The sequence below is a fragment of the Pteropus alecto genome, unplaced genomic scaffold (genome assembly GCF_000325575.1).
Source record: "Pteropus alecto unplaced genomic scaffold, ASM32557v1 scaffold16, whole genome shotgun sequence".
Lineage (NCBI taxonomy): Eukaryota > Metazoa > Chordata > Mammalia > Chiroptera > Pteropodidae > Pteropus > Pteropus alecto.
This window is the reverse complement of record NW_006438867.1, coordinates 1429226-1452898: the sequence shown is the minus strand read 5'-3', so window position 1 is coordinate 1452898 and position 23673 is coordinate 1429226. Positions and strand designations below refer to the sequence as shown.

General features: G+C 30.1%; 1 protein-coding gene across 8 annotated transcripts in view; it reads right to left on the bottom strand.

Moving 5' to 3' along the window:
* Positions 1-23673, bottom strand: part of POSTN (periostin) — a 34073-nt gene that overhangs the window by 4856 nt on the left and 5544 nt on the right. Inside the window, exons 3-21 of one of the 8 annotated variants that reach the window (XM_006915793.3) lie at positions 23421-23485; positions 21681-21838; positions 19548-19712; positions 18484-18630; positions 17825-17966; positions 16371-16583; positions 15676-15810; positions 14402-14550; positions 12082-12218; positions 11071-11201; positions 10435-10565; positions 10226-10328; positions 9717-9784; positions 8982-9027; positions 6232-6312; positions 2563-2652; positions 1830-1919; positions 1078-1155; positions 612-695 (exon numbers count right to left, since the gene is read on the bottom strand). In XM_006915793.3, the coding sequence (XP_006915855.1) occupies positions 612-695; positions 1078-1155; positions 1830-1919; positions 2563-2652; positions 6232-6312; positions 8982-9027; positions 9717-9784; positions 10226-10328; positions 10435-10565; positions 11071-11201; positions 12082-12218; positions 14402-14550; positions 15676-15810; positions 16371-16583; positions 17825-17966; positions 18484-18630; positions 19548-19712; positions 21681-21838; positions 23421-23485 (2213 nt within the window). The remainder of the gene's footprint in view (positions 1-611; positions 696-1077; positions 1156-1829; positions 1920-2562; positions 2653-6231; positions 6313-8981; positions 9028-9716; positions 9785-10225; positions 10329-10434; positions 10566-11070; positions 11202-12081; positions 12219-14401; positions 14551-15675; positions 15811-16370; positions 16584-17824; positions 17967-18483; positions 18631-19547; positions 19713-21680; positions 21839-23420; positions 23486-23673) is intronic. The other 7 variants (XM_025049522.1, XM_006915794.3, XM_006915791.3 and 4 more) reach the window with 7 other exon arrangements.

Sequence of the window (23673 nt, the reverse complement as noted above, 5' to 3'; positions counted from 1 at the left end):
TTCTTTTTTTCTCTTTTGCTCTTAAAAGGTCATTTTAATGCCATAGACAGAGAATGTTCCATACTTTAAAGATTAAGATTAATTTCATATGCAAAATAATTTACATCTCCAGGAATAGATTATCACTTAAACTGTTAGAGGAAACAGATACTCATTCCAAAGAATGTAGTTTTAGGAAAGAAAATTACTAAATGCACTGTTTTTTTTCTAGATATATGCACATAAAGAATCCATAAACATGCCTTTTATTATTGTTGTGGGGGCAGTGAATATATTTTTTAATATAAAAAGTATGTCAATTTAAATTTGTTTAGACCACCAATTTAAAAAGTTTTCCTCTTTCATATACTTAAAATGTCCTTACAATTATCTGTATCAAAGCAAAAAAAGTTATTCATTGCTCCCCAAGCTTTGTACCATAGGACTTTTTAAAGACTGCTTAAACTAGTAATCATTGCTTTATAAATATTAATTAAACTACCATTGAACAAATCAGTCTATTAGGACAGCACATGATATCATCTTTAAAAAAATCTGAATGCTCAGTCTTTAAAAAGTTGAACTCAGTCACCAGAACCTGTTAACGTGTTAGTTGTTTCCATTTTACTAACCTCCCTGAAGCAGTCTTTTAATTTCTTCATCTTCAAATAAATGACCATCACCACCTTCAATGAATTTGGTAACCTTGGTGACCTCTGAGAGGATACATGTATATAGCAGAAATTGGTTTATGTAACAAAAAGACAGGAGACTTGATGTGTTATATAATGGCATCTGCCCAATAATGAATTCCACACCAACACTTGGGTCTTTCTCAGTTTTTAATGCTGTTTTTTCTTTTGATAAACCAATTTTCTTATAAAGCTGTTGAACAACATATAGCAAATATAAACATAATAATCAATATGACTGTCATTTAAATTTCATTCTATATCTTTGGATTTTTTCCTTGTGTTGGTATAGAACTTAAAGAAAGGACATAGAAGAGAAAACATGAGGCCTCAAATATTATTTAGACTTTGATACAGATAGATTAGATAAAGTTATATTCTTATTTATTTTTTTTAGAATGCTGACCTTCTTGCAATAATTTCTTTAGAGTTTCTTCTGTTTCTCCACCACCAGTAGTAATCCTAGTGTATTTTATTTCAGGACCTAAGGGAAAGGCAATAAAATAGATCTAAAACAAGGGTAGGCAAACTTCCTCTGGAAAGGGCCAGATAGTAAGCATTTTAGACTTTGTGAGTGACATGGCCTGAGTTGCAACTATTCAACTTTGTATCTGTAATAAATAGACACTTGGTGTTGAAATAAAACTTTATTTACATATGTAGGTGGCTCAGGCCATAGTTGCTAACTGCTTGTTTAAACAAATACTTATAGAATACTTATAGAAACAAATACTTACAGAATTCAGAATTTTAGCTAATTTATTGGTGGGAGACTAATAAGAGGTTTACCAAAATTGTTAATCAATTGTTTTATACAAACTTCCATATATTTTGATACATAGATATGTAGACATTAAGATTAATGGAAAAATATAAGGAGGGAATGGTTTTAATTTTAGGAAATAATAGTGTATTATATAATATGTACACACACATAATAAAAACAAATACTTATAGATTTATCTACAAATTTCTAATTCAGAGAAAAGCATAGATTACTTATAATATTATGTCTGCTAAGAAGAAATGAAGTAACTTCAGTAACCACCATAAAAATAGATTAGTTTCTCTAATGATTCTTATAGAAATATTTTAGGATTCACTATAGTTTGATCTTTATAACCTAGGCATAGTTTCATGCACGGAATTAAAAATTACCTGTAATGATTCGTTCTTCCCTTGTCTCTTTTTCAGTTATTTCTACAGGCACTCCATCAATGATTTTGGTGTATTTCTTAATAATTGGCTCTGAAAGTAGGGGAAGAAAAATGAATTTGATTTATCTCCTTATGGTATCTAAACCTCCATAAGCTAGACATTGTAATGATATTTCTCAAATCAATACTATTTAGAATGAAATCATAACAACAGAGGTCTAAAAGGTGTTAGTTATGTCCTGAATCTTGGGTGAGGGCAAGAACCAGCTGTCAAGCTAACTCTCCATGTCATATTTGTTTTCTGATTGTGGAATGAGTAATGAGAATCCAGTAAATTCTACATTATTAGAATAAGAATCCTGTGATGATTCCTCAAAGTGGCTTATCAGTCAGTTTTATACAATGGCCATTTTTCTCCTAAGTCTAATATGTTCATTCATATTGACATTATTGTTATCATATTTCATAATCATCATGGCATATGCAGAAGGAATGACAGTTTCATTGAACATAATGACTTAATGGTTAAATTAATTCCAACTAGATCCATTAAAAGGTAAACAATATTTTATTTGACAGGTTAATAAGAACTCATTACTAATAAAAGTATTCCCACAGTTCACATAAAACAGAAGCCCAGAGAAAATATCAGATGTTCAATATATTTAAACCAACACTATTTTAAAATAATCACAGTTATCCTAACCAGGCACTAGGAAATATACATAATGTACCTCCATGGATCACTTCAGTTACTGTTTCACCTTCTGTAGTAAGTCTGAATTTAGGTTCACCTTCAATTTTCACCTTTGTTATTGTGGGTCCTGAGACATTGTTTTAAGAGACAAATTATCATGTTAAATCAGTACTTTAATTTTACCAAGAGGGAATTTATTTTACCATTTTGTGTTTTTCAAACATCAAAGTGGTTTCAGCCTTTATGAAATTAGTTTTAAACATTTCCTATTTTCTTCAAATTAGGCAGTATTTATGAGAACAAATGACTCAGTCTATTGGTGTGTTACTAAAATTACTTTCATTTTTATTAGTATATAAATTTATATATAAATTCATCCATTCATTCATAGCTATAAAATATGATCACACAAAATATATGTGGCTATACTTTGTGAATCAAACAGTATGTACAAATTTGAGTTGTTCTAATAAAAACTAGTCTAGATCTTACTTTACCATACTAAGATTGTCTATTACTCTTTCCTTATCAAAATTTTAATTTAATTTTAATCACTCAGTATCTTATGCTTTTTATCTAATGGGCATATGATTAAATATTTAAAAATTTTAACTTTATGCCTACCTTTAAGATACTGAATTTCAGGTTTTATGAGAAAATAAATTTGAGTACTTACCTTCTATGTAAGAATAATGCAAAAATTTACTAATTAAAAGTTAAACAGTCCTTCAAATGCAAAGTTAAATGAGAGTTGCATTTGACCTACAAAATGATTTTACTCACAGAGAGAATCATTTTGAATGTTAGAAAGCTGATTACTACATTAGTTAATCAAGAATATTTCATAGAGAAGAAAAATAATAATTCAGTACATTTAACTCATACTGTAACACCCTTCAACAGTTGAATGTAACTATATTTGCTTATCTTTGAGAGGATTTATTTGCTTGCCCCAAAATTGTCGCCATACACCATTACCCAGAATGAAATAGTCTAGAATAATTAAAATAATGAAAACAAAAGTATAGTCCTTTCAAATAATAAATACTTCACACCATGATATTTGATCTATGGGCTAGGGGATATAGAGTATCAAAACATAAGGCCAAGTTTTTCAGGTGCAGAAATTTCAAAAGAAAGTATACTTAAGGAGATTAAGAACAGTAAATGTTAATAAATTATCCAAATTGACGATTATTTAAAAGAACCTAAACTGTTATTTCAGAAATATCCTCTATAGTTAAGCTCTATGAAGTAGGGTTTTTTATAATTTTTTTTTTAAATTTACTTCTAATACCTAGGAGAGTAACCAGCACAAGAAGTTCTCAATGAGTATGTGTTGAATTGAATTTCAGTTGATTTATTCTTAATTCCAAAATCCTGTTAAGTATCTTTTTTATTATTTAAAGAGGAAATGTCTCAAAATTTTGTCTTGGAGTCTAATTTATTTAATGAGAATTCAAGAGTCATCAATGAATGAATGAATCTGCTAAAGTACAGTGAGAAGGAAATATCAGCAGCGATCTTAGAGCTGGGAAATTATAAATGGCAGCCAAGATTGGTTTCTTTCACTATGTTACACAGAAGTAAAATTTCTAAATTTTTGAACTAAAGAGTTATTACTGCATTGGTGACATGACCGTATTTTTTATCCTTGTTCTCTTTATAGGAAGAACCCAGGAAGAATTAATGATCCACTGTGTTCCTAACTGAAGAAAGATTAATACAATAAAATCCCACTAACAAAAACTGAGAAGATAAATGGATTGAATAAAGAAGCTTTAAAGAAAAGATAGGAATCTTTGAAAATAAGAACAGCACATGTGAATGATTTCGATATAGAAGCTGTATACTAGTAATTATATAAAATTTTAGAAAATCTATATATACAATGGAATATTACTCAGCCATAAGGAAAGATGAAATGTTGCCATTTGTGACAACATGGATGGATCTTGAGATAATCATGCTAAGTGAAATAAGTCAGACAGGAAAAGTTGAAAACTATATGATTTTACTCATATTTGGGATATAAAAATGAAAGTAACAAACAAACATGATAAACAGACACCCATGGACATGGACAGTTAATTGTGGTTACCAGAGGGAAGGTGGGTGTGGGGGAGTAGATGGAGTAAAAGGTATCAAATATTTGGTGATAGAAGGAAGTCTAAATTTGAGTGGTGAAAACAAAATGAAATGTATGTATGACATATTGTTAAATTGTACACATGAAATGTATTTTATTTTATTAACCAATGTCACCCCAATAATTTTAATTTAAAAAGGTTCTTTTCTATAAAAAATATCTTAAAGGGATATTTCTTATTTTTGCTGATAAAAATAAACTCTAAATAATTTGTAAAAAATTGAGGAAATCTAATTTTTAAAAATTGTACAAAAATTTTAAAATAAAATATATTCCCAAGGTTTATTTGATCGTTTTCATTAAAATATCATTTTTCAACAAAAATTTCTGTGATTTAATTTCTTCTTAAAATACCAAATTTTATTCATCAATATATAAAAGCAAACAAATGACCATAGTATAGTATTTTAAAAAATAAGCACAGATTTCAAATAATACCTCAATTTTAGGTCTCATAATTGAGTAAAAATGTAGATAACTTAAATTAGCTAAGAAATAAACTTTTATATATGTATTTCCAATGTCTAAGTTTTTTAAGTTATGGCTAATTTTTAAAGGAGTAGACAAAAATATTCAAGAATTTTCCATCTCAATTTACAGAATATGAAGAAATACCAAAATCAAAAGTAATTAAAATAATCTCAATTAAGACTAAATTGAGAACAAGATTTATTTATTTTTTTTAGAAAACTGTTTTTATCCTTCTTACAAAACAAAGAAGATAACATGGTCTTTTCTATATGGCAAGTCAGTATATTAAGATGTTTACTCATGGAAGTAAAAACGTCTTAAGGTCTAATCCTTTGTGATAATTAAAATATTAAAATACATGAAAATAAGGTGGCATCAAGATGTTGAAGTTGGCTAACATAGACAGTAGGGGTAGAGAGAACATTATTTAATGTTCTAGTCTGAAGTATCAGGAGAGATATTTAAACTATGTATATAAAAATATGTATGTTCTCATATATATAAGTTCAAGGCTGGAGTTAAGGATTATAAATTTGACTCACTGTGCCAGCTATATATTCCCTCTTCTCCATCTGGTAATGTAATTTCAAAATATATTATGTGTGGTTGTAATTTTAAAAGCTTTCATCAATTTCCAGCTTTCTTTGTGCTTTCTTAAGTTGTTGAGTGAAAAATACTTGAGCTTTTTGGAAGAGCTTTGTATAACAGTACAAAAGGGGTCCATGTGGGGAGATTGAAAATAAACCTACAAAAAGAATATACTCTGGAGTCTGACTGTAGTGAAATAGCTTAGGATTTGTTTAGTGAGTATCTGGGTACTAGTGCTAATGCAATGGCCAATTATGTTCATTTGAAACTGTTGCTCTGTCTTAGTACAGAACAAGCAAATGTACTGAAAGTATTAGGAATGCACCATTTACTTTGTTAAATAATTTGCATTCCACATTCTACAATAACATGAGCATGCCATTGGTATAGAAATATTTAGCATGTTAGTTTTAAAAAAGAATGTAGATACATTCATAGAAATCAGTCTGTTATACAGATTTTTTTTTTTTCACAATAAAAGGAACCATTGATTTTTACCTTCAGTTTTGATAATAGGCTGAAGACTGCCTTCAATGACTTTAATTTTTGGTTCCACAACTTTGGTTATAATTTTAGTTGCTGAAAGTATAGAAAGTGGAACGTAAATAATGTTTATATTAAAAAAGAACCTCAACAAATTTTTTTTTGTCTTTTCTGAGTTCTCAGGTATCTGATATGGTAATATGTTCAGGCAGTCAGATACAGGAAATATTCATAGTGGTATCTTCTCATGTCCAGATGGTGAACTCTGAAGTCCAGTGATAGGAATTGTTCCAGTGAAATATAGACTCACTAACTGAGAAATTCTATCTAGAAATCTATAATTTTTAACTACACCACTAAAGCTCTTTACCTTCTTTTGTACTTCTTGAAAATATTGGCTGCATAGCAACAGAAGACAAACATAATTAATTTCATGCAATTCATAATATCTCTAATTGCATTGTTGAATTCTTTCTCAATTACAAAAAAAACACTAAAAGAAAAAGACTCAAAACATTTTTCATGCATTTTATAACAGTAATGTAGAAAGGAAAACATGAAAAATAGATCAGTATACTTAAAAGTAAAAATAAGTTTCAGCCAGCCAGATATGAGAGCTATGCAACAATCATAATATGATCAGTATTTAAATTACAGGCTAAAATATGTTTAGTTTCCAGCATTATTATCATCCTCATTTAAAAAAAAAAACTTAAAGATATGTATTTTGAGTGAATATCATCCACCCGACTAAAATAATGATGTCCAAAATTTGTTTAAGATAGCATCCAACTATTTGGTTGGCTTTTGATTGTACAGGATAATTGGAAATGAGCCTCTGGAGCCATACAATCAGAGCTACTGGGTTTTTGTCATTTCAAATTAGAAGCCTTAAAAGATGGTTCCATAGATAATAGGCTGCAATAAAGCTAACTGTTCAATCATAACAGATTATGTTAACACTTTAGAGGGTAGATGTTAGCATAGTTTGGCTTTGTATCACACTCTCACCTTAGGTTTCTGGGATGTTTAGCTGTCATCTTTTTAATTAAGATGGGTTCACAACCTTAATTATGACTGTTTCAGTCATATCAGATTTTATATCTTGAGATCTCAAATTATAAAGTGCTAAAATATATCAAATCTAAGTACCTAATTATTGATTCCACAGGAAGTCTTACTTTAGAGGAACCTTTCCATGAAAGTCAAATGCACAGGTCAAATTCATGGGTATTATCAAAATAGATTAACTACTTTTATCTTAAATTTTTAGTTCATGTTAGGGAACTAGAAGTTCAGGATGTTTAGTTGGTAGTTTGGTTTCAATCTTGCTTTTCTGAGGACTTAAACAGTTTTGACAGGTCATGGGCTGAGGATTAAATACTGATTTTATTCCCTGTCACCTCAAATGTTATATATTTGACATACTAAAGGGCATTTCCCGCTTCCCCCTGCCCAAACAATTTAAGTGTATGGTATTTTGGGGAAAAGAATAATGTGTAGCAAGGAAATTAAAGTCAATAAAAGTAACATAAAAATGAAATCTTTGGTTTAATAAGTCTCTACTTCTATTTGAAGTATGCTTCTAAATCACAGCATATTTATTTGAGGAGTTAAAAAAAATTGACATCAGAATATAAATCTCAGAGCTGTTTCAAGAGCTCTGAGTTGGTAGGTGAGATTCATTAGACTTGCATAATTTCATTAAGTGTAATTTATTGAGTGAGGATCCAGTTTCAGTAGAGGATAATAAAGGAACTACAATATGTTGTCATTGTAAGCAAAATATTGTATTGACATATATAGAAAATGGTGGACGTATTATGGATAAAGTAAAAAAAGTAAAGAAACAGTGTAGATATACGTCTTTAGTGGTGAAAGATGACAAACATTTCTGATAAATAGTACTCATAATGATTCTTTGTCTTAATATATCTTTAACATTATTGTATACTTCCATACTAAATTTTATACCATGTTGAATTATGACTATTCCAACTAAATCTTTAAAACAGTGCTGAGCTGGCCTGACACTGAATTCATATACATTATTATTAAATAATTGAACTCAGAAAGAGCAGCAGACATTTTGTTTTGCTCCTTACATTGTCTTTACTCTTTTCCATATCTAGTGTAAGTTGTAAGGAAATTTTAAAAAATTAAATAACAGGATATTCATGGTATAAAATAGAATAATTTTCTAGCCAGGATAAAGTTAAAATAATGAAAGTTAAAATAACGTTTTAGCTACTGATAAATTTTTGCATGCTTAACTGTAGAGTCAAAACAAAATGAATATAATTTCTGCTTTGAAAGCTATAAGAAATAAAGAAAAAGGACAAAGGAAAGAAAGTCACATTGAAAGAGAAATACCACAAGTTATATTTATGAGAATGAAATATTTTTTACCATTGTAAAGTAATAGAGTTTTAATTTTGATAATCTGGTAGAGTCCGGAATAAAAGGACCTTGGAATCTAAAACTTTTGGTTTTATAACCTGGCAAATTTATTTCTTTGTCCAATTTTGGAGGGAGAGAGAATTTTGTAACCACCAACTCATACACACTGTCATAGGGTTCTTTGGCACACTGTCTCCCATCCTGCCCTGAGATGGCTAAGGGCTTGAGAGTAGCCTTATTTCAAGTGGGATGAAATTTGCCATTGTTTAGAATTTTAATACCAGACTATCAACAATCTTTATTTTAAAAAATAAAAAAATATATATTATTTTAATTTTAGTGACAAATCTTCATTTAGTACTTACTGTAGACAGTCATGGGGATTTCTTTGAAGGTACTACCACGAACAAACTGAAAATAATTTTTATAATTAGAAACATAAAACTTAGTTGTATTAAGAAAATCATGGCAACACTTTAATTCTTACTAAAGTAATTAATGTGAAGCTACAATTACACTTGACAGAATTGAAGTCTTCATATGAAACATCTAATTTCCTGCTTTGGTGCAAATGGCATAAAAAACTACTGGGTTTGTTACTCAGTCCCAAAATTTATAGAATAGTTAAAGTTAAGAGGATTTATAAAATAGTATTTCATATAGTTTCTGACACTTTGATACTATAAGGATTAAAAAAAAGCAAAATATTCCTTTGCCTTTAACTACTGTGAGTAGTGACAACTTTTTAAAGTAAATGCTTTACATTTTTTTACATTCAGTAGCAAAGATATTTGATGATAGAAAGATTATAGTTTTTTCTGCATGTCTTATCTGAACTATAAAACTATTTGAATAAAGGGCCATATCTGATTCAAGTTAATATTTCCCATAACACTTAATACACTGCGTGGCTCCACATAGGTTTTAATAGATATTCATTGAATAAAACCATAATAAATTATGTCATTTCTTTTTAGGTGGGCCAGTGGTACATAATCAATGGATAGCAATTCAAGCTTAGTGTACATCTACTCATTATTGTATACATTTCTAGTCTCTTATATTCAACACATTAGAAATAAGTTCAATAATGTTCTGACCTTAATTTGGATGTATTTGATCAGTTTGTTAAGTATGTCCAGCAGCTGATCATTTCCAATAGGTGTGTCTATGAAGACAAATATTAAATGAATATTGGCAAGTATGTGTGAAATAAAAATATAGATTTCTAATATGATTTCACTTATATGCAGAACCCAAGGAACAAAAAAGAACAAACTAATCAAAAACAGATTCACAAATATAGAGGACAATTTGGTGACAGCCAGAAGGGAGGAGGGTTGGGGGGTTGGAAGAATGGGGTCAAAGGTTAAAGAAGTACAGATTAGTAGTTGATAGATGGTCACAGGGATGGGGAGCATGAGATAGGGAATGCAGTTAGCATTAATGTAATGGTTATGTGGAGAGCCAGAGGTGAGAAGGGGCAATTGGGGGGATTATACAATTGTCTAACTAATGTAGTGTATATTTGACACTAGTAAAATAAAATAATATATATACATATTTCTATTAAAGATTTAGTCCATTAATGAATTCAATAATTACCAACCTGCTGGATAGAGGAGTTTATCCACAACATGAATGACACCATTTGTTGTCATAATGTCAGATTCTTTTGATTTCAATTCATTCACCAGAAGTGTATCATTTACCTTTCAAAACAGGGGACGATGTCAATGAGAAATTTGATAATAAATCAACATTAAGATAATTAAATGATAGATTAACATGATCATCACTTTATTCTAGAGAACTTACTCCTTTCAGATAGATTTTGCTTCCTTGTGTGGTCTTCAGAATGTTAGTAACACCAGGTTCGAATCCCTTTCCAATGAAAACTCCTGGTGTTAGGTGATAAAGGATGATGTTTTGAAGAGCATTTTTGTCCCCTAGGGGGAAAATATATATATTTATTTAATAACATATCATCTTTTGTTGACACTTTGATGCTATGAAGACTAAATAGAAAAATATTTTTTTATCTTTAAGTATTATTTCCACAGTGTAATTTCTCATAATGTCACTGTTCACTTAAGTTGATATCAATGCTATGTCAAATATACAGTCATTTCAATCAGTTCAATCAAAATATTATCCAACTAACTGGGAGGAAAAAAAACCAAATTATTTTTGAAACCGTTCCCTTCTTTGTCACCTAATTGTGTCACCTTAATAGAAATAATGAACATCTAACCCAACATGACAGTATGCAGTTAATTAAGAAAATTAATGAGTGACTCTCCACATACTCCAGGTGAAATTAAAGAAAACTAAAGCTAGACAAGAATATGAAAGAGGAGACATTTTTGAGGCTGTTGTCTGGGCAAGAACACTTGAAGAGGAAATGAGATCCTGAAATCAAAGGACGAATATCTGGTATTCATGTTTACTTACGAATCAGAATTTCCTTTTCTTCATTAGTCATTCCTTTAAAGGCATCATTAGTTGGAACAAATAAAGTCCAATCCCCAGGTTGTGTCAGGAGCTCTTTCAAATCTGCAGCTTCTAGAAGGCTGAGGAAGATGCTAAGCAGGAAGAGCATGTGTTTATTTTGTTAGATTTATTTTTTAATTAAATTTATTTGGATGACGTTGGTTAATAAAATTATATAGGTTTCAAGCGTACAATTCAATAACACATAATCTGTATATTGCATTGAGTGTCTACCTTCTAAAGTCAAATCTCCTTCTGTCACCATATATTTGAACCTCTTTGCCCATATCTACCTCCTTTCCTCCCCACTTTCCCTCTGGTACCCACTAAGCTTTGTCTGTGTCTATGAGTTTTTGTTTCTTGTTTGTTGCTTTCAGTTTTACATCTCACATATGAGCGAAACCATATGATTCTCAACTTTTAAATTTAGATTTAAGTCTGGTATGCTCTCCCACAATGTATGGAATAGAATAAAATACATGTATTGCAAAAAGCATGAGAAAATTGTTCATACATTTTCATGTTTCCAATGCAATTTACCTGTTAAGAAAGTTTTATCATGGGGAAATTATTTAAATGTACATATGACTTTTAAATTTCCTAAGCTTTGTTTTTATTCTATGAAACAAGACAATGTCACAATTTATAACAAATAAAAAGCATTTTTTTGATTTTATATTTTACTAAAGTCTTTGCTAGTATATATTATCATTTAAAAAATTTAATTGTAGAAATAAGGAGTAGTTCAGTTTATGAAATTGTTTTTCAACTACCAAGTTATATTACAGTGCATCGAGGAGCGAAATAAAGTTAAGAACATATTTCAGTTTTGAAAACATTTGCATAGACTTCTTATTCTAAATTCTATTCTTAGCAATACTGAATACTAAATGCATTTTGGAATACTAACTGTGAAACAAACATATGATAATAGCTCTCATTCTTTTGTGAAGGTGAAACTAATAAGCTTACCTGAAGCGTTTATCTTGTTTTAATTTTTCATGAAGGGATTTCTCTGCTGGCTTGATGATCTCTTGGAATATGTGAATTGCACCATTTCTTCCTTGCTTGCTTCCTCTCACCATGCATGAATTTTCAATGCAGACAGCCTAGCAAAGAAAAAAAGATACAGCGGTCCATTTCCTTACTTGAAATTTCCAATGTGGAAAGAGTCAAATAATTAAATGTCTAAATTGATGCTTCTAAGAGGTCACCTGACCTCTATGGCCAAAGGAAGCAGTTTCTCTTCTCTGTTTTTAAGATTTTGCACCATCTGACATCACACTTCTTATTCAATCATGTTTTCTACCACTAGTTATACCACCCTGTGTGTCAGGCAGGTAGTTTTGTCACTAAATAACAAAAGTTCCATAGAATTCCACTTCAACATTTTCCATCATTCTTCTCTATGTTCTAACCATTTTCCTAACCCTCTTAGGAAACTTTAATCCTTTCACTCTTTAGCTTCCTCTTTCACCATAAAGTTTCATGACTTCTGTGTCTCTTGTGATCTTCAGAAATATTTATTATATTTTCTTGACTGTAAGATCAATTATAAGTGAAATTATTGATTTAGTTATAGTGTTTTTGAACAAATATGTATAATTTAAAGTGCAGTTCATTTTCTGAATCCTTTAAAATGTGTGTCTTGAAATCGTGTACCTGTAATGAGCAGTTATTGGGTATTACATTCAATTATAGGTAATGTTTGACTTTTTGTGAAATATATTAACTACAGCTGCATGTGCTGCCTGGGCTGAAACTGAACAGCACCACTAGTTACACTGCAATTTTGATAAGCAATATTTTCTAGAAATTTTTCCTCAGATAAAGTACATTAGAACCATTTTATAGAGTTCAGAAATTATTATGCATCTATAAAAATTTATTTTGAAAGTTATTTAAATAGGTTCAGTGGCTGAATTGTAATCTTACAGTAAAACATCATCCTACATATTTAATCCTATATAAAAATTACCATGTAAACTTAAAGGACTATAGATCAATATATAAATAGCCAACAGATATATGAAAAGTTGCTCAACATTACTAATCGTCAGGCAAATTCAAATCAAAGCCACAGTGAGATACCATCTCACACCAGTCGGAATGGCTATTATCAAAAAGTCAACAAACTGCAAGTGTTGGTGAGGATGTGGAAAAAAGGAAACCCTTATGCACTGTTGATGGGACTGCAAAGTGCTGTAGCCACTATGGAAAACAGTATGGAGATTTCTCAAAAAAATTAAAAATAGATTAACCATACAACCCAGAAGTTCCACTACTAGGTATTTATCAGAAGAAAATGAAAATGCTAATTTGAAAAGATATATCTATATTTTCTCTCTTCTCCTCTCCTCTCTTCTCCTCTTCCATTTTCTCTCTTCTCTCTTCTCTTTTCTCTCTCTGTCTCTCTCTCTCTCTGTCTCTCTCTCTCTCTGTCTCTCTCTCTCTCTCTATATATATATATCTCCTTAGTTCATTGCAGCATTATTTATAATAACCAAAATATGGAAGGTGTCCATCAATAGGTAAGTAGATAAAGAAGATGTAGTGTATATATACAATAAAATAATATTCAGCAATAAAATAATGAAATCTTGCTATTTTTGACAACCTGGATAGTGTTAGAGAGTATTATACTAAGTAAAATAAGTCAGAAAGAGAAAGATAAATGCCATATGGTTTTAATTACATGTGGATTATAAAGCAAAAACAGAACACATAAAACAAAACAAAAACAGACTAATAGAAACAGGAATCAAACTGATGGTTTCCAGATATAGGTGGGGTTGGGAGATGAGTGAAAAATGTGAAGAGGAATATAATCAATAATATTGTGATAAGTTTGCATGGTGACAGATGATTACTAGATCTAGTGTGGTGTTCACATTGTAAGGTATATAAATATTGAATCACTATGTTATATAACTGAAACTAATTTGTATACAAACTATCCTTGAATTTTTAGAAAGCTTATTTTATAGGAGTTTTAGCAGCTTCTGGAATTGAAATAATTAATGCTTTAGAACATAAAGTTATTTATAATAACTTTATAATGCAAATTTTCTGCTGTCACCAAATTTCCCGACTTATTAATATATAATACTTTTTGTGTAATTTCTCAGTCTTTTCATACATGTTGCTCAGCTACCTGATCTTCTTATGCATATTTATCATTAAAATCACATAATAATTCTGAGAAACAATTGTTGTAACAACACTTTCACAAATGCATGTCATTTGACACTTAGGCCAATGTGGATATTTTCTATTTTTCTGATTCACTTACTGTACGATACACGAAGACTCTGAGCTGTTTGCCTCCAATGGTTTCGAGTTTTTGTCCATTGTAAAGCTCGTTAAGGCCAACTTTTACTTTCAGTATGTGATTCTGCAGAATTAATTTAAGAAGGCGCTGATCCATGCTCAGAGTATCATCTATAAATAAATTTTTAAAGAAAAAGATGATTTTATGTAGAAAGCATTTAAGTTTCTCCTGGTAAGAGAAAACTATGAAAATAAATAATTCAATACTATTGATATTATGGATTCAACACTCATATATGACTCAACTAAGTGTTGAAGGCAATGAATTCTATGCACCAATAGAAACTCTATGAGCTATTTCATCAATTGACTATAACATGATTCCAAGCAGTCCAAACTATGGGTTTCATTTCTGTGAGGGCTACATAGTTTTACGTGGTCTACGGTTAAAGTTCAACTCTAATGCTGGTCAAAACGTTTTCTGAGAATTTGATATCCGTTAGTCACATGAAAGACTACCAATGAATCATTTGTAAATTTATCTTTATTACTGAGAAAAATCAAATCACACAACCTCTTAAAGGTGGGTTAACATATGGACATTGTTAGTTCAAAGAAGAAAAACATTTCTAGGAATTTGAATTTTTTATTAATAATTTCTATATCACAATTTAGTATTTGAAAATATGCAAAAAAGGTAATGCTTATTTGTTTATTTAATTATTAAATTAAGCTAATGTTTTAAATATGTCTGCGAAATCACTTTTCTGGAAAAAGTAGCAGATAGCATTAATCTAAACACTGTAAACACTGTCCTTGAAGAACAGTTACTAGGTAAAATACTTATAATAATAGTTTACATCTTAATATGGAAGTATATATTTCCTTGTTTTTATTAATTTATAATCTAACATCTTGTCAAATTCTAAAATGCAAAATATATCTATTTATTCCTAAATATTTTTGTGTTAGTGTTAAATAAAGAAATCAAATTTATTTTTCTTAGGAATCGTAATGTGTGTTGGAAATATGGTTATATTTAGAGAATAAGTGAATATCCCTTACCACAAACTTTCACTCCCTACAAGCTATTATCTATTATAATGAAATGTTTTGTAATAAAGGACATTTTAATAGAGACTACATAGTGCTAATATCTTGTGTGTAGCCAATGCAGAAACTAATCAAAACCTTGTAAAATGTCTGTTGTTTCTTATTGCAGACAATCATGGTGAAGTAAAAGGGTGTGTTTGGTTGGGGGAAGGGAGGGCAAGAATGACAGTGTCCAGTACGTACCAGAAAATGCATTATTCACAGGTGCCAGCAAAGTATATTCTCCATCTGGTCTCAGAGAAGATGCCAAACCTAACTGGGCCATGAGGTCTGTGAAAGTGGTTTGCTGATTTCCAGCCAGCTCAATAACTTGTTTGGCTGTAAAATAAACCATTGCCATCCCCCAAATGTCATCATTGTTATTATCATCATCATGAAATTAGTAAATCAATTCTTGGCTGTTTTCTATAAGCTGTTTGCTGACAATGTGATAAGACATCCTGCTTTTCCCTAATAAGAATTCCAGCTTCTCTTTTTGGGGGTTGATAACCACAAAACATTTCAGAAGGAAAATATCTTTCTGTCTTCTTAGTTTCTGTTTTCTTTAATTTTCTATTGCTCACCTCTTGACTCTAATCTGAGCACTATAGCTCTTTCATTTATATGAAGCTGACTATTTGGTTATATATTTCTTTATATTTTCCAGAAAACTGGTTGTGTGAGAACTTTTATAAACAGTATACCTAGAAAACCAAGGTATCATGTATGAAATGCCAATGATGACACGAACACAAACTTATCACTCACCTCCCTATTTACTTTGTGTTTGTGCTTCACATATCCTTCCTTATATTACACACTCATTTTTCATGGACTTACTCTTGAGGCATCATAACTGATAAAAAAAAAAAGTAGAAGAAAATGAAACTGTTGCTTACCAGAATCAGGAATCAGGACTTGATCAATCAAATGGATAACACCATTGTTTGTAACAATATCTTTTTTGTTCACCATTTTGATTCCATTTACTGTTATGCTATCACCATCACATCCTATCTCAACTGTGTTTCCCTCCAGAGTCTCAAAGACTGCTCCTCCCATAATAGCTTCAGAACACTGCAGAGTGTTTAAAATGTGATACTTCATGAGAGCTAGAAGACAAAATAAAGAGAGCGAGCATTCATATCAAGAGAAAAAAGCATTTTACCCTTAAAGCCATGTTTCACTGTGGAACTAATTACTCCTAACAAATATAATACATAAGTAAGACCTAAGGATTTACCGAAAGTTTTTAAATTCTAAGTTCTTGGTTTTTTTATTTATTTTTTATTTTTATTATTTTTTTTTAATCAACTATATTGCAGAAAAGGGTCGGTTAAGTAGGGAGTAAGAAGGGAAAATCAGTTGCATGAAATGATTTGTGTAGTACTAGAAAAATGTTAGATCAAATTCCCACTAACATAAAAAAGTAATTTCTGATGTGAAAGTAAAAAAGAATTGTTCCACTCAGAATGCCTATAAAGATATTTCTAGTACTATCTTTCCAAAACACCCAAGCAGTATGTTGCATTAGACACTGTTAATAGAATAGCTGTACATAATTCATAAAGAGGTTAATAAAGGCTGAATAACAAATCAATTTTTAAAGACAACATATAGAATGTAGCCACAATATAGATAATTTCTTGAAGAACATCTGCAGGGATATAAGACAATCAAATTATATCTATGTCTGTATCTTCAAAATTTCTATCTTAAATTGGTTCAATATGTTTTGGGATAGTTTGAGTAAATGAAATGTATTAGTTACCATGTAAAATCTACTTTAAAAACTCTGTGTATCAATAAGTAATGGCCCAAGAGAACCATGCAATTTTTCTCAACTTAGTATATCTTTTAGCATAAATTTAGAATTAAGAGCATTTCATAATATGTATATGATATTAAAATTTGTTGATCTAATATTTCATTTTAACATTTGCTAATCCTTTTTAATGTTGCTATTTATTTACTTGAAAGCAGTGCAAAAATGTGATCTTTAGGAAATTCTTATTTTAATTACTTTAATTAATTATTAAATTAATTACTTAATTGCTCTGCATACTCTTTGAAAGAGTATTAATTAAATAATTAATTTGATTAATTATTAATTAATTTAATTTAATTAATTATTAAATTAGTTATTTAATTACTTTGCATACTCTTTCAAAGACTTTGGTATTTAAGATTTTTATAGTCCACCTCAGAAATGCTTTTCTTTCTCTTTGTTTATCAAAGCTGATAATATTAGCATGACAATCTTGTTTTTTGTTTTTGTTTTGTTTTGTTTTGCTTTAGTTCATTTTCTTCTTGTATTCTGGGAAGATTCTCATAGAGAAAGGTGTTTTTGTACCTTCAGAAGCTACTTTGTCTCCCATGATCCTTTCTAGGACACCCCGTGGAAGTTTCTCAAAAGCCTCATTGGTGGGAGCAAAGAGTGTGAAGTGACCATCTCTTCCAAGGGCTTCCAATATATCAGAAGTGATGGCAGCTGCCTGAAACAAAAATGTGCTTTTCAGAGGCTTGCACATTGCAAATTGAAAAGAAAATTATAACACACTTTACTTAGTCTGACACGAAGGAGCCCATTTTATAGAAAATTATTAAAGTTTGCTCTTGTTAGATCTTTAAGACATTACTTTTTGAGACACCAATTGTAGTTTTTCCAACTCTCCTTGAACTATGTTTATAAGAATGAAAATTTTGCCATTGTTTGTATGACTGTAGCAATATCCAGCAGTACCTATAACAACTGTGATGGACACATTCTAAATACACTAAATAGACTGCAGTCACATAGTTAACCATTCTTTATCTATATTGTCCACATAAATATTACTATTTCATATGAGATGATTTCTTTTGTCTGAAATGAAAAGTCTCATTTTAAGAAATATATTTGTTATATTTCTGCCAGATTTAACAGCATTTTTTATTGTTTTTAGATTTCGGCAGGAACAGTGAGGGGATTTCAATGATCCAACGTGATCTACTGTTACTTCTTGTACTTACCCTGAAAGATGAGAGATCATCTTCTGCTTCAATGAAGTCTTGGATTGAGGTACCAATTTGTGTAAGGACACGGTCAATGACGTGTACAACACCATTTGTTGCAATCTGGTTCCCATGAATGATTCGAGCACAGTTAACAGTGACAACCTATAATTATTTGAGAAAACCAAACTGCAAGAATCAGAGCTATCCACTGACCACTGACACAGCAAGCCTACTGACTATTTTTCATTTATGCTAGTAAAAGTATCAGTGAAGAAATCAAAATTCTGAATTTAAATACTGAGAATGAAGAGTTTCATATTGTTATGTCTAAAACTTGAGTAGAGAACTTGAGTAGAGAACTCAAGTTCAGTTACATTTAACATATCATAAAACAAAAGGCAAAACATTTTTTAATTTGAATTATTACTTTTATTCTTTTCTTTTTTTGAGGTAGTAATCAACTATTTCTAATATAGATCAGTGAATTACATAAAGGTCTAAATAGTCTGAAAATAATTTCTGAGAGAGAAAAACAAATAATTGTTGCATTAATATAATTGGTTCTGTTCTAGTAATTTTCTAAATATTGCTTCATCAGTGACCTTTCTTGTCTCTGAAAATTTGACTGTTGAAAGAGCCCTATGAACTTGTAAGCTTTGTGCAAAGACTCTTATCTACACAAAAATCTAAATCGATATAGTAAACAGAAGGTGAATACAGGAATACTTATTCTCCAATTATTTTTTGATAAACTCTCTGCTACATTCTTATTTATTATTCTTTTCGATATTATATTTTTAATTTTTTTCTGTATTATATTTTTAAACACATCAAGTACTTTATTAGAACATCCAAGTCTACTGTCAATAAACTGTCAATTTAATTTCTTCCTCATAATCACCCTTGAGTATAAGTCAGTCACTTAATCAGAAATTTGCATGCCTTAAATGTGGAGAAAGTCATGATATGGCACTTATATTCACTAACTTTTATTATTTCTGTGAATATTATATAAAAAGTACAGAAAAAAATTAAGGGCACTATTACTCAGAAGTGTACTGTTTATTAATGAAACTTACCCCATTAGGATAATGGTTAATGAAAAGCCCCAAATTGTTGTACATTGAAGGAACAATCATGCCATTTTTTAAGTCTTTGGTTAACATTCTCTTATTAACCATATGGCTATGTAAAGCATTCAATAATTCAACATTTACATTGCTCTCCAAGCCTCTACGAATATCCTAGAAAAAATTAAAATGACAGACGTTTATTTTATTGTTCATTATTAATATTCTTACAATTATACTGTTTCTCATCTCTTGTTATTACATTGTTTAGCTCGGCAAACCAAATTGGCATAAATAACTTAAATTACATTGTATCAATTGATTAAGGAATTTTGTAAGTTCAGGTACTCAGTTAAGGATCCTGAATTTTTGGGTACTTTTACAAAAATAAGTATTTTAAATGAATATATTGAGAAAGAGACAATCTCAATATAAAAGCTTAGGAGGATATGAAATTTTTAAAAATTATTTTGAGTGGTAAACAAAACAGAAAGTACTATATTTGTATGTACATTTTCATTTAATCAAGGATTTTGTTTATTCAAAAACAAATTTAAGAATTCAACCATTCCGTACTTTTTTATTTACCCAATAGCATATATTATATCATACTATACACAGTGCTATGGAAAATACAATGGTCAGTTGAAGTTTCTCCCTTTAAGGTACTTATATAAAGGCATGTAAAAATAAACAGTAAGATAAAGGCCAGAAGGAGTAAAAATGTTTTCAGGGGTTAAATGAGGAAAGCCAGCTATTCAAGGTTTGGAGATAGGTTTTGAAGGGTAGATAGGATAGAAATGGTGTAATGATCATTCTAAGTCCAGTTGCTGACAAAGGATGAATATTAGGAGAACATAAGTTGTCCAATGTGGTTAGTACATACTTTCATGTCTCTCAGATAATATTTAAAAAACAATATATAAAAGTATGTAGGCAATAACAGGTAAGACTTTAATGCCCGAGTAAAGCATAAATGAAACTGGCAGTGGGAAACTATTAAAAATTTTGTGGCACTGAAATATAACATTTAGACTGGGCTTTAAGAAGTTTAATACAGAGGTAATGCATGGCAGAAATGAGGGTATTAGGAGGGTAAAACATGGCATATGGGGGATTAAGAGTTAGTTTGTAAGAACCGGAGAGAGAGGAGTTAAGGATGACTCACAATTTTCAAATCTGAAGACTGAGGTTACTATTGCCAATTACGGGGAAAAGGCAGCTGAAAAGCAATTATGGGGAGAAAGAGGGTGGCATAAATTTTAGATACCTTTTCAATTAATGGTATATCCAAGTAGAAATATTAAGATGGATATTAATAGTCTCTTGGGGTTCCAAGGAAAGCAAGTACAAGAAAGATTTCATGATTATATGCACTAAAGTGATAGCTGAAGCTATCAGAAAATATAAAGAGCAAAGTCTCTTCCTGCAGACTTTAATAAGACACATTCTTAAGGTAAGGAAGAAGAGTCAACAAAAGAAACCAGAAAAGTGGTTAGAGATGTGGTCAAAGGTAACCAGATGAAAGAGAGAGAGAGTTCTATAATGAGAACAGTTAACCACACAATTAATGTAGTAAGATAATATTTAGAAGAATCTACCTAAGTTTTACTAAATATTATTCAACTTTAGTAGTGATTATCAGTGCATCTTCATATCAAGTACAAAATAGGAATATATTTCTATACTTGCTTTACAGACTTGGAAATTGAGTCATAATGTAGTACTATGCACAAAAAGTCTGAAAAATCAAATGCATTATTTACAACACTTCATTTAAATATCCACACATGTATTTATACATCTGTCAATCCCTGAATGTCCATATGTGTTTACATATAATTAAAATACTAATACACTTTATAATAAATTTTAAATTCCACTAGGCTTCTTAAGTTAACATTTTATTAGATATGTTATCTAAAATTACACATATTTTCTCACAATCAAAAATGAAGTTACTTCATTTATGCACATATTACAATAATTTACTCTTTACCCTCAATAACTTATCCTTTCATGTATTTTCACATATGTATAATAGAAAGATATAAAATTTCTATTATTTTTCAACTTAATAAGGTAATTAAAATAAAATAACAATAACATCAAAAATAATTATATTAAAAAATAATTAATTACAGAATCCAAGTTGTCCCAAGCTTCATTACTTGGTGCGAAGTAAGTGAATGATCCCTTTCCTTCTATCTCTTCCCTCAGTTTTGAGACATCGGAATAGTGCTGTGTTGTGGTGGCTCCCACAATGCCCAGAGTACCATAAACATGGTCAATAGGCATAACTGAAATAATAAAGTAATGAATAAATATTTAAGATTTTATTTCAAGAATATTATTTCACACTCATTTACACATTACACTAATTCCCCAATACAAAGAACTGATAATTTTAACAATAAAATTATGAGTCATCGACTTTATATGAAAATTGCATTTTGATGCTAAGTAATGAAATACTATTGAAAACTTGTTTCATATATCCTTTGTGTTGAGGGAAAATAAATTTTAAATTGTCATCCTTGTTCAACATTTAGTCTATTTGGGTGTCAATCTTTCTATGTCAATAATAGCTCAATTGTAATTATCAGTAAATATCTCTGGTTATTTCACAGCAAAGGTAGTATTTTCTTTCACATTGGCTTAAAGTTCCTAAATAATATGATATTGTTAGATATAGGGATATAATTTTTATAGATGTCGGTCTCTTAAAAGAAATAGATAGACCTCCTTCTCTTCATTATGACCTCAGGAAGGAAATAGATCAAAGTATCTAACACTTCCAGAACAGTTTTCCTGAACTTCAGAAGAAAACTAATACATGAATGTCAATCTGAAGTTTGGTTCAGGCACTTATATTTTATAATCCTATCTTATTTGAAAATTAGTCTGATTTGGACAATATCATAGAAGAAATGTTTATTACATTTGTGAATATAACAGGAATAAGTAATATAATTAATATTTTAAATTATAAAATCAGGATTGAGAAAGAACCCAACAAGATAGGGAAAATGAATCAAAATTAACAGGTTAAATGTAACAGGGTTCTATGTAAGTTCCATGCTTAAGTTTACTATAATCAATATTAATTGACTACAAATTCAGTATGAGCTAATGATATGACTTTGTAACCAATGACATTAACCAAAATGGAGGTATTTGTCTTAATATTCTCTCAGCTGCTTAGACCCACATGAATTGTAAACACCAGTCTGGGATCACAATCAGAAAAAAAGATGACTGAACTAGAAGATTTTTATGGGTTGGTGTCCATGACAGTGAGGCTCCAAAGTCTCTGTAACTTCATAGGAAGTGAGGATGACTAGCCCAGAGAAGAGATGATTCTGTTGGGGAAGAGAGAGTAGCTGGAGGAAGGGTGTGATGATCGGTGTTAAATATCAGAATTGCTGTCATTTCAAAGAGGAAATAGATGAACTATTTTTTCTCTAGTTTGCAGAGTTATAGGAAACCAACTTCCAATATGAAGAACATTGTAAAATCAGAACTGTTCAATTAGAAAAGATGATGCCTTGCCCAGTAATCAGCTACATGTTTCTAGTCAAATTCAAAGAAAGGGATTTTTGTAGAGGGAATTTTTGTTCATGAAGGAAAGCTGAACTAATTTAAATTTATGACTGAGTTTCTGTTGTATTGTTCAGCATTCAGTGCGTGAGAAGTATATTTTAATACTTTATCACCATGATAAATTCATAATTAACATGAATGAGAGTATATGTAGGCCTTATTATGATGTTAAACACACACACACACACACACATACACACACAAATGGCTCCTCTAAAAGCTACCTCAAACTTTTTCCTCACACAAGTTCCTCATTTTATTCAATAATTGAAATTTTACCTGCTGGGCAGCCTTTCATTCCTTCCATTCTCATATAACCAGGGCAACATTCATATAACACAGTCCTGTATGTTGGGAGAAAATTAATATTAAAATGGAGAACTACATAAAATACATTTTGACACAAATTTAATAAAGCATATCACCTATTGCCATGAATATTTAAGAATCTAGAAATCGTTTCTTTTTTCTGACACCGAGGTATTTATATTGATTTGATTTTTAACTATAGCCTTACGGCATTGTGGAAAAT